This window comes from Balearica regulorum, chromosome 1 (genome assembly GCF_011004875.1).
Source record: "Balearica regulorum gibbericeps isolate bBalReg1 chromosome 1, bBalReg1.pri, whole genome shotgun sequence".
In the NCBI taxonomy this organism is placed as follows: Eukaryota; Metazoa; Chordata; class Aves; order Gruiformes; family Gruidae; genus Balearica; species Balearica regulorum.
The window spans coordinates 158,871,353-158,890,324 of NC_046184.1; the positions used below are offsets into that span (position 1 = coordinate 158,871,353).

General features: G+C 40.0%; 1 protein-coding gene across 6 annotated transcripts in view; it reads left to right on the top strand.

The window, feature by feature from the left end:
* Positions 1–18,972, top strand: part of NALCN (sodium leak channel, non-selective) — a 244,939-nt gene that overhangs the window by 172,153 nt on the left and 53,814 nt on the right. For all 6 annotated transcript variants that reach the window (XM_075740769.1, XM_075740787.1, XM_075740816.1 and 3 more), the window contains 2 exons: positions 6,535–6,671; positions 8,984–9,125. In XM_075740769.1, the coding sequence (XP_075596884.1) occupies positions 6,535–6,671; positions 8,984–9,125 (279 nt within the window). The remainder of the gene's footprint in view (positions 1–6,534; positions 6,672–8,983; positions 9,126–18,972) is intronic.

Consider the following 18,972-nt stretch of genomic DNA (forward strand, 5'->3'; position numbering starts at 1 on the left):
GCACGCCGCTCACTGCTGGCTCTCTCCTGTAGCTCCAGCTACTTTCCCCCAGACAGTACTTTGGTGTAGTTCAGGGAATATTTTAATTGGGAGACTGCTTTCAAAGAAAGCACCGACAAGATCTCACCAGCTTGGACTCTAAGGCACAGAGTCCTGCAGTGCTATCCCACCTTCAGCCAAACTCACAAGCTCTCCTCCCTCTCAAAGTAGGCAATACACAACCCAAACGTCATCCTGCAGAAGTGCTGCTCAGGGGAATTGTACGTAGAAGCTCTCATGTTGTTTCAGATGCCTTGAAGAGTTGGAAAACTTGTAGAAAAATCACTGTTGTAATGATGTCTCAGGGCCACCATGCAGGGCCTAGAGGAACCAAGAGCCAAGTATTATGAACTATGGTTGAAGTCAGCGGGTACCATCTGACCTTGGGCAAGGGGTTAGGCCCTTGGCAGTCTTTTATATAGCACTATAGACATACTGGTAAGGTCTCTATAGACATACTAATAAGATCTACACATCATAAATACTGCTTTTTAACACTGCAAATGTTACTTTTCCCAAAATTCAATTTGTCAATTTTTTTAACCTTAATTTCTAGATTGCTTTTTGCCTTCCTTTTTTTGATGGTGCAGTTTGCTCAAACAAAATTGAGCTTTTTCTCCTTTGTTAATAGAATTGCAAATGTAAATAATAGTAACTGAAGAGGTGATTTGTGTTGAACTTTAAATCAAATGCAGGTACAAAAATGTTGATAGAAGTTGATGCCAAAGCTGAGTGTGGGCCGCGAAAGCTTACCCATATGCATATCTTCTTTTAGTATAGCTCATTCGTGTCCAAAAATATACCAGGTCTATACAATTTCAGAATAATAACAGAAAGGAAAATGTGGCTCCTTTAGTCTGCCTTTCTGATTTTTAATTGTTTAATTTACATGTCATTTAATGCTAATTACTTGGATTTTGTTCAAAGCTCCTTTTGACAAGCCAAAGGTGATGGTAAATCTGAGAATTTGGATAAGTAAAAAACTCTGGAAAACTGTTGGATGGGTGCTGGTATCAGTTTGTAGTGTCTTTCATCCCCATGCACTTTCAGGCTCAGAGTGTTTGGTATTGGAGCACATAGCATGTCCTGCTAAGAGTGCAACACAGATATTGTGTAGTCACTTTATTCTTCAAACACAGGCCCTAAAGGAGGTTTGCAGTGAAAAATGTTGATGTATAGCAGTGCATTATAATGTACCAAACAATATTAATTTAAAACTATCCTGTAGTGAGACCCCCTGAACTTCTTAAAAGGTTTGAACTTTTCAGTCACCATGAAATTATTCTGGGCATCCGGCCAGTTCCTAAATAAACTGTGTGTACATCAGTAGCAAAGCTTTTAATTTTGAACATGATTGATCTCAGCCTGTTATGAAAACTGTCAACTAAAATGAAAGAGCTAGAGCATTGCAGTAAATTTTTCATAATCATTTAATTTCATTGAAATATTTACAGAGCGTTTAAGTGAATTTCGGATACACTTGCCTCACAGGCCATATGAAACTGCATCTTTCACGCTTTACATTTTGTGCATTACTGGCACTTCTTCCATGATCAGAATTAAATGAATGGAGACAAAACAAAAAGTTAGGAAGGGTAGGTCTTAGCCCTTTGGCTATGGTTAATTCTGTTTCTCATTTGGAATGTTCTTACCAATGTGTCAATGTATTAGAAATTCAGTTACTCTGTTAAATTGGAGCTTCGGGCTTGGTTTGCCAAGAACATTACTTTTGAGGATGTTTCTGTCTCTAAATGCAAATTGGTGATATTAAGAGATACTCACCTTAGTTAGCCCGTTGTACTGTTCAAGTGATCTTGTTCACTGTACCAGACCCCGGAGCACTTCCACGTTCCAGGCTGTCAGCTCCCACCTGGGTCCATAATGAGACCTCTGCACGTGCAGACACTTCTCACATCCTGCTTCTGCAGGAGGGGACGCAGGCTGGAGGGCAGGCGCGACACTGCCCTGCGCTTACCTCAGGATCTGAAGTGCACCATGGCATGTCTCTTCTGGTGAACGTAGGCAGAGACGGTGGGAATGCGGGTCTCCAAATCGGGTCCTGCTGCTTGTCTCACTCCAATGCTTTAATGCTTTTTCGGCAACTCCAGTCACTGCTAACAAAGAGGTTGCAGTACGCACTTTAAGAGAGCTCGCCCTCACCTCACTCGCAGTGATTAATATCTGGGTTACTATAGGACTACAATGTTTTAAGATAAAAAAGAACCACCATTTATTGCCTTACTCTCCTCTCCAGGTTCTACATAACACTGCATATACTGCATGGCTAAGTACTGCAGTATAGCGTATTTTTTTTAACTTTTAAATGTCAACACTTTCATTTCTGAAACACAGATGAGAAGGCTGTAGTAACTGACAGAGATGGGATGGTTTCTGAATAGTCTCGTGGTGTGGCTCTGTTGGCCTGGTGGGACCAGCGTGGTTACGTGGGAGATGCCAGGTTCCTGCTGGGAAGGCTGTTACCACCAGCGAGGCAGTGATTGCTTTTCTGGCCATCCCAGCACAATCGTCTGGCCACAGCCAGGGCACATCTGCGTTAAAGAGCTAACCTTGCTCCTTGTTCTCACTGGTCATTACCTGCTGTCTCTTTGCCTCTACCCCAGTCTTCCAGTTTCACCACCATTCATGCTACGGTGTGTATTTAGGACAATCACTTACAGGTTCTCAGTTTTAAGGGCTCAGATCTTAATTACGTTAAAGCTGGTTTTAGCAATCACCTTTTTGTAAGGAAGCCTTGAAGTCACAAAGAAATTTACAGCTGCAGCTGTATTAAGTAGTATGAATGAGATCATCCTGCATTAACACCCGAGCTGCGCCATGGGAGAGAATCAGTACAATGAAGCAGTTGCTGCTGCCGCCGCATTTACAGTGCGTGCAGTTCAGAGGGGTTTGCTTCAGAAGAGATTCGGTCTCACGCTGGACTATGAGCCCCCTCACACGTGGGGTTTGAAGCCGCCCTAAGGACCAGTCTTTGGTTCTGATCCTTAAGTCATTCATTGGTTCTGATCCTTAAAGTCAGTCTCAGTGCCCAGAGTGTATTTGTGTGTAACCATGGTGGAGCTTGGGGTTTTGTTTCCCCCAAGAAGAATCTGTTTTGCTTACCAACACAGCTCAGAAACTAAATCAGCAAACAGCAAGTGCTGATGATTGGGGGGTTCACTTCAAACTGCTCCACAGCAAATGGAGACATGGCCATAATGCCTTGCTGGGAGAAAAAACCCCACAAATATGCTTTCTTCACCAATAAGCCTGTCTTTCTCACAGCTGCCTTTTGTATTGATCTAAGACAATTATGTGAACAGATCAGGGTCAGCTTGGATTTCAGGGACCCATATCTGAAGGTATTGTTGAAGGTACCATTGGAATCCCAAATGAAGATTTCCTCTCTGCCAGTCCTCACCGTTTATGTACTATTTGGATAAGTTCTTCTGATCTAGGTTCAGAACAGACAGTTGTACCGTATGTATTGTGCCATTAAATCTGCCCCTGTAAACTCAAGCACCGTGGAAGTAGTGGAAATAGTCATAATTTCCTTCTATGGCTTTACAGAAACCATTCCAGCAGCCACAAGAGAATTTAACCAGGCCAGGCTGACAAAATGTTGGTGAACTGCTCCCAGTAGGCTCTTTGGAGCTGCAGATTGAGGGCCACACAGAGTAAATCAGAGCAGTGCACATTTCCTTGCCAATAGTAATAATAAATAAAATGGAAAAGCGTAGATAAAATGTCCTGATATTTTATTTTGCGTTTAACTGTTACTAGAAACACTCTGCGTCATCATTGCCACATTTCAACATAATCCTGTACCCTTAAAAATATAAGCGTTTGTTATGCAGTAAAGACAGTTGAAATGTAAAGGTTTTAAGCAACAATACAAAATAGGATGTATGTCATGTGGAGCAACAATTACACCCTAAGTGCATAGAGAAGAACTCAGTGAAGCTAAATGCCTTGTGCTCCCCAATATGTAATATTATCACAGCATGAGTAATTGGAGATATTCTGTAGAACTGCTTTGACTTTAGGTTATTTTAAAGCCTATCTTGAATCATTCTCCTGTTTGGATGGGGGATATTGCTGTCCCCTTGCTTACCTTTTGAACTATATGGTTTCCTGCTTCCAAGCTCTCCCTGATGTGTTCTGCACTGAGACTTCAGACAACATTGCAGCCTATCATACGCTCTCTATTCTGTATAGACTGACTTCTGCAAACAGGAGTTCATAGCTGTAGGAGACATTGTTTGTCCATCCATATTTTTGCAATGATTTCTTATTAAAAAGCAAACCAGCAGAAACTGGAAACTTTTTTCCCCTCTAAAAATTACTGCTTCCCAAAGCTTTTAAACAGTACAGTGTTGCAGAAAAACCCTGTTAGATTATCCAGTTCATTGCCTTGTCAGTGAGGGATTTCTTTCTGCAGTACTCTGGCGTTTCGAGGGTTCTGTCTAGTCTGAATTTGAAATGATAAGGCACTTCCCTCTGGAGAGGGAACACTCTGAGATTTCCCTGTAAGGACAATAATCTTTATTCTCAGCCTAAGAATTCCCTTTCTTAATTTCACCCTCTCATTCCTATATTTGGGGTACTCTATTATATTATTAAAATATATTTTTTTTTCAAATATTTCTTACATAAATTGACATCATCTCCCCTTACTTTATTCTGTTATGGTAGATGTAGTATAAATATTAGGCCCTTTTAGTCTTTCTCTCCTTTTTTCTCCCTTGCCCCAGTCAGTTTCTGTAGCTCTCCCCTGGTTTTCATGGCTCTCTCCTGCAATATTTTGGCTTGTCAGTGTGAGACTGATAAAATGGTATTTAGAAGTCAATGCATACCCAAGTATGGTCTCTTCAAAGCAGCACACAGAGGAGCTGTGAACTTCTGTACCATTTTCTAAAACTATATAATGTCTAACCAACAGAGATTGGTTGTGAGCATAGCCTTTGGCTGATAATGAAATTGGTGCCGAGATTGGCCTTTTGATGCTGTATTGAAGTACAAGTTCTTTTTTAGTTTCTCCTGTTATTCTTGCTCTAGAATTTTTTTAGCCTGTTATTTCCTGCCCCTATTTCTAAATCTGTCCTTTTCTTTGTCCGCTGTGGTATTTGCAACTCTTCACATTTTAATATCAAGTGAATTTCATTAATGTCATATTTTCTTCCTTATAAGGATCATTAATGAAGCAATTAAATAGGACTGGACATAATACAGATTTATGCCATATTCCCCTTCTATTCTGACTGAGTGCTTTACCATTAATCATTAGTCTTTGTGCGTAGCTGTTCAAACAGTTTTCAGCCACATGACAACTTCTATCCAACCAGATATGAATTGATTTTCAGTTTCAGCTGTCCTATGGCTGGAAGTGGTGATGTTGCTGATAGCATGACAGTGCAGCTGAGCAGTTGTTCTTCTATAGCATGCTGTGGGAGCATGCGTTTCACTAGGCAGTGCAAATGAGAGTTAAAACTCCATCCGACTTCCTGGGCAATTGCCCCTAGTAAAAATCTATAGCTGATGTCTGTCAGCTTTATTCCCTGCAGGTGGTGATGGTGAAAATCTGTTTTATAATGTAAGCTTCTAAGCCTGTGCTCACAAGCAGGTGGGAGAAGGAGAATTGAAATAATCTCAGTTAGATGTATGCTTATTGAAATAGTATGCAATATGCATATCTTTTAAAATAAATGTAAAAATGAATTTCACTGATTCTTTTTGACTTGGTATTTCATTGCAATGGCACAACTGAATTGCTACATAAGGTTATCAGAATTCAGTTTTATCTTCCATCATTAGATTTAGCCATCATTTGTCCACATAGATAGATCTGTCTGCCTTTTCTGTACTTAGATGTGTGATATTCCATGGAATATCCATGTTTATGGATACTTAAAAATGCAACATTCATTATGTGATTTGTTGCAGCTCTGTATCAGAATTGCTGATGTAGATGGATTCTTTTGAGTCCTTTGTATTACTTATAATATTCATCTAAATGTAATTTTCCTGTTATTTTCATGTTCTGAGAGCTGGATTCCTTTAAAATTGCTCCATTTTAAAATGCTATGTTCTGTCTGAATATGGAAGAGCTGTCAGCATATACAGAAAGATGTGCCTAATAAGAAAAGATCATGGGTGTTTATTTGCTTGATGAAGTGTTAGGGATCTGTGAAGAAAACATAGAAATAAGCATATTGAATAGAATACTAATATGCTTCATATTTTAAAATTAAAATTATTAGCAATCCTTCCATTTTATGACTTTCAATTAAAGGCATGGTATTGTTAGGTATTTGTCAGCTTCTAGCACAAGCAGACCAATAAATTGGTAAGTATCAAATTTACCCTCTGTAGTTCTTTGCTGCCATCTTCTGTTGCTTTAAATGATTGCTGTTATTATTTGGATTCTGAAAGACAAGGCTGGGGTATTACAGAGCAAAATTTCCCTTTCTGTCATTTTTTTCATTTCCTTGTTTTCAGCTAAAGCAAAGTGAAGCAAATGCAGATACAAAGGAGAAGCTTCCATTGCGTCTACGCATCTTTGAAAAATTTCCAAATAGGCCACAAATGGTGAAAATCTCCAAGCTTCCTTCAGATTTCACGGTTCCAAAAATAAGGTATTGAAATATTTCCCTTGCTAGTATGCTGTAAACTTGTGCCAGGTGCCAGGTGCCAGGTGCCAGGTAGGACCCAAGATATTTAACTGTTTTGTGTGTGGATTAGGTAGTTCAGAAAACCAGAAATGAAACAGAGTTAACATTGGCATCAAAAGGATGTGACATTTTGGTTTTACCTCATTTTTACTTTTGAAACAAATAAAAAAATCCTGCCACTCCTTTATAACATATTCATGAAAGCAACTAGATTAACCGGAACCGATACAAGTACGATATGATTGAAAAGTGTGTTGTCGTTTCTTCACTCCCGTTTGGATTTTAGATTCTTGACTGACATAGAAAACTAGCAGTCTAATCAATTCTCATGTAGCTTTTTAAAGATAAGGTCAACTGGCAGCAAATCATTAGAGGGGATAACTCAGGCCATCCAATACCAGTTACTCTGCGATGACCTTGTCCCCTCTTTGTATTTGCATAGGTAACACTTTCCTGTAAAATTCACCTTAACAAAGGATCAGACCCTCAGTTGGCTATTAGATCATCAGTTACAGTCCAATTATTCTTGGTGTAGTCCCCAAAAAAATTTACAGAAATCCAACGGCTGCCCTGGCACGTACAGGCTGCTAAGACTGCTGAAACAGTGCAGGCTGGCCAAACTGGTCCTCTGGCCATGCCCATTCCAGTGTCTCCACTGAGGGCATGCTGGGAGAGAGGATTGTGTGAAAACTGACAGTCATTGTTCTGGGTCTCCTGAGATTGCATTTCTTTTGATTAAACTCACAGGGAAGCTAAGGCAACTGTTTTATCATAGAAGCATAGAATGGCTTGGGTTGGAAGGGACCTCAAAGATCATCTAGTTCCAACCCCCCTGCCATGGGCAGGGACACCCTCCACTAGACCACGTTGCCCAAAGCCCCATCCAACCTGGCCTTGAACACTGCCAGGGAGGGGGCATCCACAGCTTCTCTGGGCAACCTGTTCCAGTGCCTCACCACTCTCACAGTAAAGAATTTCTTTTTAACATCCAATCTAAATCAACCCTCCTTCAGCTTAAACCCATTACCCCTTGTCCTGTCACTACACTCCCTGATAAACAGTCCCCCTCCAGCTTTCCTGTAGGCCCCTTTAGGTACTAGAAGGCTGCTATCAGGTCTCCCCGGAGCCTTCTCTTCTCCAGGCTGAACAATCCCAACTCTCTCAGCCTGTCCTCATAGGAGAGGTGCTCCAGCCCTCTGATCAGCTTCGTGGCCCTCTTCTTGACTCGTTCCCACAGCTCCATGTCTCTCCTGTACTGGGGCCCCCAGAGCTGGATGCAGTACTCCAGGTGGGGTCTCACTAGAGCAGAGTAGAGGGGCAGGATCACCTCCCTCGACCTGATTTGACCTGTTTGTATCATCATAGCTGAATGAAAGGAATAATGCTGGTCAGAAGGGTCAGGAAAAACAAACCTCAAGGAAACAGTTATAGATGTTTTGCTTTTAATATGAAAATACTGTTTGGTTATATATCAAGGCCATTCTCCTAATCTTAGCCTTTTTTGGTATTTCTTTCTAGCTGTGTTTTTCCCAGCATACTCTAGACTAATACATGATCATGCTAACTACTGAAACAGGCTTCAAACTATCACTAGCAAATCATATCTTTAAATCTGGAGCTATTGTATTATGTAGAACTGTCTCTCCAGATAAAAATTAGTTTGGACATAGTCAACTTACACTGAAAATAGAGCAACTTACTAAACTTAAAATACAGCAAGATAAATGTGTATTTCTTGTGAACAGAAATCCTTCTATGTTTTAAAAGTGGTGTAGATGAGGTGCAGAATTCCTGAAGCACCTTAATACTGTCATTTAAGGCAGTTAGATAAACAGATCTTGTTTGACATCTTCAAGAATTTCTTGCAGAGAGTATGTTTCCTTTGGATTATATCAATGTTTGATTTACACTGAAGTAACAACTCCCTGTTTAATGAGCTCAAAAGAGCCGAAAACTGCAAAAGGCACTTCTTCAAATATTTAGCACTTTAGCTAGTAAATAAATGAATAAATAAATATTTAAAGGAATAAAATTATTTTATTCGAAACTGCATGCAGGCCACCGACCTCTCAATTAAGTTATGGATTTCTTTAATAGATTAATTTAAGTTTTATCAGTTGTTTCGGCACTCTGTCCCTTTATACATCTATAGCCCAATACTTTTTCGTGGACTTTATACCCCTTAGCACTAATGGGTTGGGACATGTCATAAAGAAAACCAAATATTAACTCTTCCTGGGGCTGTAATCCACCGATATCTTCTATTTGTTCTAAAGGGAAAGTTTTATGAAGCAGTTTATTGATCGCCAGCAACAAGATACCAGCTGTTTGCTGCGAAGACTTCCTTCAGCATCTTCTTCCTCATGTGACCACTCCAAAAGATCAGCAATTGAAGAAAACAAATATATTGATCAAAAGGTAAATCAAGAGTATAGGGCAGTATATGTCTGTCTTTGAGTATTGTGAGGAAAGACCTCAGATTATTCAGTTTGTCAAACTACATAAAAGTGAACACAAGCTAGGATAACTGAACACAGGCTAAAAGGCTATATTTAATTTAGCCTAAAAAAGACATCACAGCAGATCCTCATTTGCTTTAAATTTTTCTGTCTCCTTTGACTTCAAAATTCAGGATTTGATACATAATTTTGTTCAATGCACCCATTTTATGAAGCTATTTTTTTAAGTAATCTTGCTGTTAATGACTGAGAATCTAGTGGAAAATTAAAGTTTGAGAGTATCACATTGGATTTTTGAGTGCCTTGATGCTGTTGCAGCATTGAAAATGCACTTCACTGAATCAAGGTCTCTGTGTAATCACTACAGATGAGTAAAAATTTCAGAATTATTCTAGTTTTTTAGAGGACATTAACCTCTCTATAGGCCTGGGAATCACTAGAAAACAGATGCTGAACACATATATTTGATACCCATTGTGCTAAATGCTGCTAGTCTCCCAGCCGAAGTGGCATGGATAGTTGGATTTGAAAAATACCAGGACTGCTTGGAATGATGCTGATGATTCAGCATAAGTAAATGTGTGTGACTTGTGGCACCTTGCAAAACTACAGGGGCAGAAAAAATCTTCATGTGCATCATGAAAGATACTGGTTTCCCAGATTTCTAGAGGCATCTACAGTGATACCACTTCTTGATCACTTGTAATATTGTGTAACTTATTAGTGACATTTTAACAGACAAAAGTCCTTTCAGTATGCATAACAGAGTGTTCATATCCTGTTTGTAAATACGTTTTAAGTTACAGAATCACAGAGAAGGAAAAGAAAGAGGGTATGTATTATAGTTACACAGTATAACTCTGGCTTTCCTAGTGCGCGATTTGCAACTGTAACTCAGGACAGCATTCATACAGGCAGGAAGCAAAGCTGGGGACACAATACTCTTCTGATAATGAATGAAAAGAGACTTTTACAAACTACTGTTAATATCCATCCCTGTTTCAGTGCAAGAACCCATTCCTGTGGCCAATGTATTCTATGGCATCAGTAAGCCAAAGCCGAACAACATGGCCTGAGAGGAGCTCTGTGGTAAAATATTATTTATCACACAAAAAAGGCCACAGGAAGGAATCAAGCCTAAATGGACATCATCTGCTCTAACAAGCACAGAAGAAAAATTGGATAAGTTATTAAATGACAGTCCTAGGGGTCAGCAGAACTATGCCAGATATCACTAATGATGGATCTCAAACACTGTGCCGGGGAAATCAGAGTACGTTTCTACCATGTAATGAAGAGATGAACAGAGACCTTAAGCTTGTCCCAGCCACCCAGATAAGTCCACAGTATGCAACAGAGCAGTGCAATGATTCAGTAGATCTGTTTACATGAATATAGTTCAGGTATATTAAATTGCAATCTTAATTCCTTCTGCCTGCTGTTCACAAAAGTGAATCATTATTGCATTTGAAGATAGTTGAATACATAGCACAGTTCATTCAATGAAATCTTGCAATATGAAAACAGAATGCTGCATCTTTACAAATTTTCACTTCTCTCCAAGAGCAAATATGCATGGTCTGACTTTCATGTTTGAATTTAAATAAGTGTTTGCAAATTGGTTTTGCACTATTCAACCTGCTTTAAGCACATACTTTTGGATTCCCATGCCTCAAGGGCAGAATCGATGATGAGTAATATTTCTGATAAATGTGGCTTAAAACAAGGTAGTTACACATTCCTATTAAGAAGGAGAGAGCACTAGGAAGGATTTTGTGAAAGTAATTACTCTGGCTTTCTATAGCTACAGTTGCCAAGGCAACCTCACTTTTGTATGAACAAATCTTCTTAAAAATATCTTAACCTTAAAACAAGCTTGGAATGACTGGTTGCACTTAAATATAAACCTTACATGCATACTTTACTTTTCTTTGTAAAAAAAGAAACCTGACCAAATATTTTACTAATCCCAGTGCCTAGTAGGATGGATTTCCACTGCTCCTGATAGCAGTGCGATGGCTTCAGAAACTTTTCACATCTTTTTGTCATTGTAGTTGATGAAAAAAATAGGGTGGAATCAAAAGGTGAGATTCTGCTGGCAGATTTGGCTCTGTCCTTCCTTTGTGGTGCCTGAACTTTGTGTGGCTGGTTCCTCCAGTTTCTCCTGCACTTATATCCATGTTGCTGTGTTCCACACCTGCTGATGTGATAGGAAGTACTGAATACATACGTTCCCTTATTTCCACTTCCGCAACTCTTTTTTTTTCTTTCTCTAAAATCTGCCACTATATACATATATATATATATGGTGTTGGTTTTGTGTTCAAAATCAATCATCTGACCCGTGATTTGTGATGATTGATAAAGCCAATCGGGTTTTGTTCTCTTATATAATAGGTTTAGTAAGTCTTTTCAGTATTATAATTACCTGCTTCCTTGAAAAGATATTTTAAGTTGTAAAAGGGGAGTAGATTTTCATTGCATTCTTTCTTTTTTTAAGGTATTTTACCTTCTCGAAATTGAAAAATTATTTATTTGTATATATTGCCATAACCATGATGACAATCAGTTTGAAATTATTTTCATCTATGCCAAATCAAAAGAACAGCTTTGGAAAACAGATTTCTCTGCTATACTCCTTTTTTCTAGTCAAGTCTGTGAGTTTCAGAAGTTTTTCTAACTCTTCCAAATTTCTTAACCATTATCAAAGTAATAAACTAACCAAACACTGATAGAAAAAATTACTTTTAGATACCTAAATGGCCTTCACCTTTTATACACCTCCTAAGAGTTCTCTCTCAATGTGTGGGATCTGAGTGGGTGTGTGGAGACAGACTGCCATGGTCATTCTTCTACATCCAGTGCCAGCAACACCTGGGCTATCTCAGTGACAGCTGCTTGATAGGCAGCTTAGCATGAAGCTTTGGTTGAGTTGTTTGTGATTATCTATAACTTTGTGTGTAGAACTGAGATTCTCTGAACTTAACGCTGCTGGAAATGCAGGATGATCATTTTTTTGTTCTCTGCTTGAGTTCCTGCTGAGCAAGTTTTCTTAAATCCATTGATCTTGCCAAAGACCTCCACTGCGTGCTGAGCTAGTCTATCCTGATGTGGTCTGCAGGCCATGAGTTGAAGAGCTCTGGGTCTAATTAGAGAAACTGGGACTGTCCAGGTTGGTGAGGATACCCCCGTTGTAGTAAAAAGTACCATGAAGACAGTTGCAGGTGATAGAAGGAAGACTGCTCAGAAAAAGTGCAAGTATAAGTAGACAGTGCTGTTATAAAATTAATGGAAAAAGTATCTGAGGAAAGAGTTAAAAAATGGAAAGGGGAATTATGGTATTAAATGAACATAGATGTGGGAGGAGTTTTAGAGACAGAGAGAGAAGTGGTTTTCTACACTCCCAAATTTGTATGAAAATTATTCACAGTATGCTGGGAATTTCCTTAGCTAACCAATATTTCAGTAAATTCTTGGACAGGAGAACTGGATGAAATACGGAAACAAAATTTTTTGTGTGACTTGGTGAATAAGAAGAAAATAAGTTGGCAGAAAATAAGGACGTCTCACTGTGGTGGCTCTCACAAGAGCCTGAGGGATAGTCACAGTAATTTTCAGGGAACAAAGAACTAAACGAGCTGTAGCATTTACAACAAATCAGGTGTCCAGTAAAATATAGCTGAGTTGGCCCTGGCTTCATAACTTCAAGACTAGAATCAGAGGAGCACAGAAACATCTTAGAATGCTTTTCTAGGAGACACGCATTTAGCAGGCCCTGTGGAAAGTTATTGTGAGGAGGACACTCCTGAACTGGCTACTTGTCTTTGGCCACACAACACAGCACATTGCTGTTAAGTTAAACTTCAAAACTGACAGGGTCATGAGATGAACTTTGAAAATGCCTATGGCTCAATATGTAGCGATACCCGTGTGCATGTTTGCAGCAGTGGCACAGCAGGAGTGAATTACAAAACAAAGCAAAAGAGCTTTAATATAGCCATGTATTTTATAGTTCAGACTTTGAGCATCTCCCATTTAATTGAAGGAATATAAACAAGCCAGTTCCCTTATTTCTGCATTTGTAAGATTAATTGGACAGTAGCAAACATATTTTCTCTTTTGTGTCTTCTTTATCATCCTGTTTCCTTTCTATTTCCTTTCACATGTGAGTTTTGGTTTTAGCTCTGCAGCAGTGAAGTTAGTAGTCGTTCCTTTTTCCTGTGGGAGCAAGATCCATCATTAAGGTCTAGCTCCTGTGAAAGCTCGAGCTCCCATGCCATATGCCTCTCCCAATGATTTCCTACTTAGAGCAGAATGTACCTGTATGATGGAAGGTCATGGTCAGAAAGTGAGAGTTGATCTCAGAGGCCAGAGCCATTACCATGGAGGACTATGAATATTAAGCAGCAGACCTCGCACTGGATTCTGCATCCTTTGAGGAGTCACAGCACCGAGGTAATATGTTCATGATGACCTGTGTTGCCTTGCAGGTGGGCTGCTGAGCTTTGCACCTGCGTTTTTTAGGCTATTTGCCTTCATTTCCAGATATGATCCTGCTGATATCCATTAAAGTCAGATGGGATGGAACACAAGCATCAACCCAAGTATGACCAATCTGATAGCCTTCTATGATGGCATGACCAGCTGGGTGGATGAAGGGAGAGCAGTGGATGTTGTGTGCCTTGACTTCAGCAAGGCTTTTGATACTGTCTCTCATAACATCCTTATTAGCAAGCTTAGGAAGTGTGGGTTGGATGAGGGGTCAGTGAGGTGGGTAGGGAACTGGCTGAATGGCAGAGCCCAGAGGGTTGTGATAAGTGATGCAGAATCTGGTTGGAGGCCTGTATCTCGTGGTGTGCCCCAGGGGTCAGTGCTTGGTCCGGTCTTATTCAACATGTTCATCAATGACCTGGATGAGGGGACAGAGCGTACCCTCAGCAAATTCGCTGGTGATACTGAGCTGGGACATGTGGCCGACACAGTGGAAGGCTGAGCTGCCATTCAGCGAGATCTTGACAGACTAGAGAGTTGGGCAAAGAGGAACCGTATGAAATTCAGTACAGGCAAGCGTAGGGTCCTGTACCTAGGGAAGAACAACCCCAAGCACCAGTACAGGTTAGAAGTTGACCTGCTGGGAAGCAGACCTCCAGAGAAGGACCTCAGAGTCCTGGTGGACAGCAAGCTGTCCATGAGCCAGCAATGTGCCCTTGTGGCCAAGAAGGCCAATGATGTCCTGGGGTGTATTAAGAAGAGTGTGGCCAGCAGGTCAAGAGAGGTTATCCTGCCTCTCTACTCTGCCCTGGTGAGGCCACATCTGGAATATTGTGTCCATTTCTGGGCTCCCCAGTTCAAGAAAGACAGGGAACTACTGGAGAGAGTCCAGCAGAGGGCTATGAGGATGATTAGGGGACTGGAGCATCTCTTGTATGAGGAAAGGCCTGGCAAAGAGAAGACTGAGAGGGGATCTCATGAACACTTATAAATATCTAAAAGGCGAGTGTCAAGAGGATGGGGCAGGACTCTTTTCAGTGGTGTCCGGTGACAGGACAAGGGGCAATGGGCAGAAAGTGGAACACAGGAAGTTCCATCTGAACATGAAAAAAACCTTCCTCACTGTGAGGGTGACAGAGCACTGGAACAGGCTGCCCAGAGAGGTTGTGGAGTCTCCTTCTCTGGAGACATTCAAAACCCACCTGGACACCATCCTGTGCAACCTGCTCTAAGTGATCCTGCTTTAGCAGGGGGTTTGGACTAGATGGTCTCTAGAGGTCCCTTCCAACCTCTACCAATCTGTGAATCTGTGAATAAGCCTCATTCTAGAAGGGCCTCAGCACTTTCTTGGAGATCAACACCCTTTGGTTTACATAGAAATCATTATCTCTTGACACCTCAGGGAAAGTTTATTATTTTATCTGTTTACAATTTCACACACAAATTCAACACACAAGATTGCCCACAACTTCTAATGCATGTTTAGTTAACATCATAGATAGTCCATTTGTGAGCTGCTGAGATGTGCCACCTATTCTTGATAAGATGTTGTTTAATCTGGCAATTTGTTACAGCATGTCTTTTTCTGATCTGTGCTCAGCTTCTTTCATTAACTATACTGTTTCTTGCAAAAGAACCAAGTATATTCTGAGAGTATGCTGAAAGGGCTTTTCTTGCAAAAATAGCACTTCAGCTTTTCTAACACATAGCTTTTAGTATTGAAGACAGTGTCCCAAGATATCCTTCAGAAAATCATCAGGCATGAAGACATACTCATAAATTTATTTGTATTTTTTCCTTTTTAGAAAAGAATCAAGGGTAGAACATTTATTCATAAATTGCCATTTCCAGAATTTCTGCTTCTTATTGTAATAAACTTATGTCCCAAGTGAATCGAACTTTTCTGAACTTTATTTTGGACATTCTGTTGTGCAAAGCAGAATTTCGGCACAAAAAGTACCATATCATTCTGTTATGTTCCTGACTGTTCTTTAAGAAATTTGAAATAATAATTTTATCACATTAATTTTGAATATAGCAGAAACTAATGAAGTGCAATTGGACTTGAACTCCAAGTAGAAAAGATTATTTATTTTTAGACACTAATAAATACTGCATTTTTTCCTGAATTCTTGCAGAACTTTGTGCATAAGTATCAACAAAAATCATTCAAACTTTATCTTAATCTCCCTTTACTGAGTATCTGAGTAGAACTCTGTCCTACAATTTCAGTTTCTGTATACCGCTTGTTAATTAAACACACCCAAGTGCTTCAGTCTTACCTGTTTATGTCATTTGCAGGATATTGCCAAAATCTATCTAGCTATAACATTCAGAAAAGTCATTAAAACAATCTACCTTCTGGAATGTGAATGGCTCATGAATCCAGCATTTTCTTGCTCATTACAGTCTTGATTTTCAAAGATTATTTTTGTCCCACGTCTGTTCTCATCAGATCTTTCTAATGAAGTTAATATATGTAAATGCAGTGATGTGTTTCAGGTTTTCTGAAAATTAATCAGGAGACTTCTTTGTCTATTTTGCATTTTTTAAAGATTTTGTTTATTTTCAGATAAAATGGGTATGTACGGATGTCCCTTAACAATATCCCTATGTCCTTTTGTCTAAATAATCAATTTATTGAAAAAGACACTTTCTCATTAAGTATTTTACCACATACACATTTCAGCTGGTAATATTATCATTTCTGACCATGTTTGCCTTCAGAGCAGAGAAGGCAGAACTGCAATAGTAACAAGACTCTGTTCTTGTTATGGTCTGTCTCTGGCTTCTGATGATTTTAAATTACTTTGTCACTCTTGCCTCTATATAGTATGTTCAAAATTCCACCTGGAAAAGACCAATTTTCAATTACATTCTGAGAGAAAGGAGGCTGGGGACTGGATATTTTGCCATTTTCAAGAAGTATGATAATTCAGCACTTCTTTCTGGCATTAGCTTTCTACTTCATCAGTTTTGTGCTAAAAGCTTTCAAGAGTTTGATACAAAGGCTGTGAAGATGCATTAAAACTGTTTTTTCAATCAAACAAAATACAGACTTGGCAAAATTTTTAGGGCTGTTTTATTTTAACAGAAAAGAGCGTGAATTAGTTTGGAATGAAGGGAGAGGCAATGAGGGTCTGGCTTACAGGAAAGCCTTTCTACTCGAGCCTTGTACTCTCCCTTTCCTTCCTCGTACCGAGGAATCCAGATCTCCTTCTCAAAGCCTTTTGGTCTCCCTCACCCACTCACAGGACTCATTCACAAGAACTGATAAAATATAGTCATGATCACTTTGTTCTAGTGGAGGGAATTATACGCATGTGCTTGTACAACCAGGAGTAAGGTTATTCCTTGTTCCCCCAACCCAAGTTACCTCCCACTTGAAACTCCCAGTCCATATCAGTCTTCTTCCATTCCCAGTCCAGCCCAGCCTGGAAGTCCTTTCTTCCCTAAAGCCTCAAGATCCCCAACTCAAAGTGTAGAGTGGTGCCTTCTCCTCCAGAAGGCTCCCAGCAGAATGTATTACAACCCCACATCAGCTTGGCCAGGTGTCCTCACTTCCACCCTGCTGTTGGCTGCCATGAGTAATCTACCCAGCCCTCTTTACTAGCTTTCCCCAAGATCTCCCTGGCTCCTGCATAGAGTAAAGACAGAAAACAAAAGAAAACAAACCTATCCAAAGTCACATCTTCCAAAATGATCAGAGGGCTGGAGCACCTCTCCTGTGAAGACAGGCTGAGAGAGTTGGGGTTGTTCAGCCTGGAGAAGAGAAGGCTCCAGGGAGACCTGATAGCAGCCTTCCAGTAATTAAAGGGGGCTTATAAGAAAGATGGGGACAAACTTTTTAGTAGGGCGTGTAGTGATAGGACAAGGAGTAATGGTTTTAAACTAAAGGACGGTAGATTCAGACTAGATATAAGGAAGAATTTTTTTACAATGAGGGTGGCAAAACACTGTAACAGGTTGCCCAGACAGGTTGTAGATGCCCCATCCCTCTTTCCTTGAATGGAACCATTCAAGGTTGGACAGGGCTCTGAGCAACCTGATCTAGTTGAAGATGTCCTTGCTCGTTGCAGGGGGGTTGGACTAGATGACCTTTAATGGTCCCTTCCAACCCAGTTGGAACTACTGACTCAAGTGTGGGAAAACACAACTGTAGCATGACAAGACATAAAAGAGAGGGATTTTTCTCCCTCCCTAGAGCTGCTCCCCCACGTGTCTAAGATGGACTATTATCATCCTCTTTAAGTCTTTGGGGGATTTATGAATATGCTAATATTAGCCTTGTCCACATTCCTAGACTTAATTGAAAAAGGTTCTTGGTTATGAGAGGACACGTAGATTTTCCAGACCAGTAGTCAGCTAATTAGAAGAACATGGCTTTCCTTAAGAGACAGGCAGCAATCAAGGGCTACAAAAGGAATTAAGGCTATTTCAGGTCAGTGACTCCCAAGAGTTAAGGAGATTATGCCCACTTCTCATTCTAGAGATCTGATCAAAGGGGACAGCCTTTGACTCCTTGTGGCACTTATCTAATGCTAGACCACTTTCTTGACTGTTTAGCGAGCCTGTTTCTTATATAGGACAACCTTGCCAAGGGCCAGATTTTCAAAGTCCAAATGAAAATAGTTAGTTCTACTTTGAGAGGGGGAAGTTGATTAGGTGATCTCTAGAGGTCCCTTGTAATTGCATCCTTTATGATTCTGTAGGCATTAAGCAAAGTTCTCAAAAGAGCTTAAGAAATTCCCCACTGATTTCTATAGGATTTAGTCACTCAACCTGCTTAAATTCTTTTGAACATTTTGTTAGGTACCTACCAACAACTTGCAGTCTGGCCTTCCATCACTCTTCATATTTTTGTCACATTCATTTTGTCATGTTCATGTTGTTGAACAAATAATAATGTTTGCATTAGAGAGACTACACAGCAAACTCCTGTGGGCCAAAAACATCCTATATCTAATGGAATGCTCAAGCTCTGAACAGATTCTGCCCAAATATTTCCTCACTGTTTCTTAAAAATCACTCTGATATATTGCTTATTGTACTGACTCTTCATATTTTCCCTAGAGGCTGCACGTGTTTAAATAACAATATAGTACCTAACAATCTGTTCATTCTGCAAGTCTACATAAACCATCAATTGGCATCCAACAAATTCCAAACTGAAACAGAAGCTTTGGATGATTTTTTTTCCTCGCTTGGAATTTCTGGCATGGTACAGAAGACTATTCCCATATGGTCCTGCAGTTGCCTGTAAAAGATTGCTATCAATAGCACTAAGCTACAATTGCTAATTTTCATATAACACT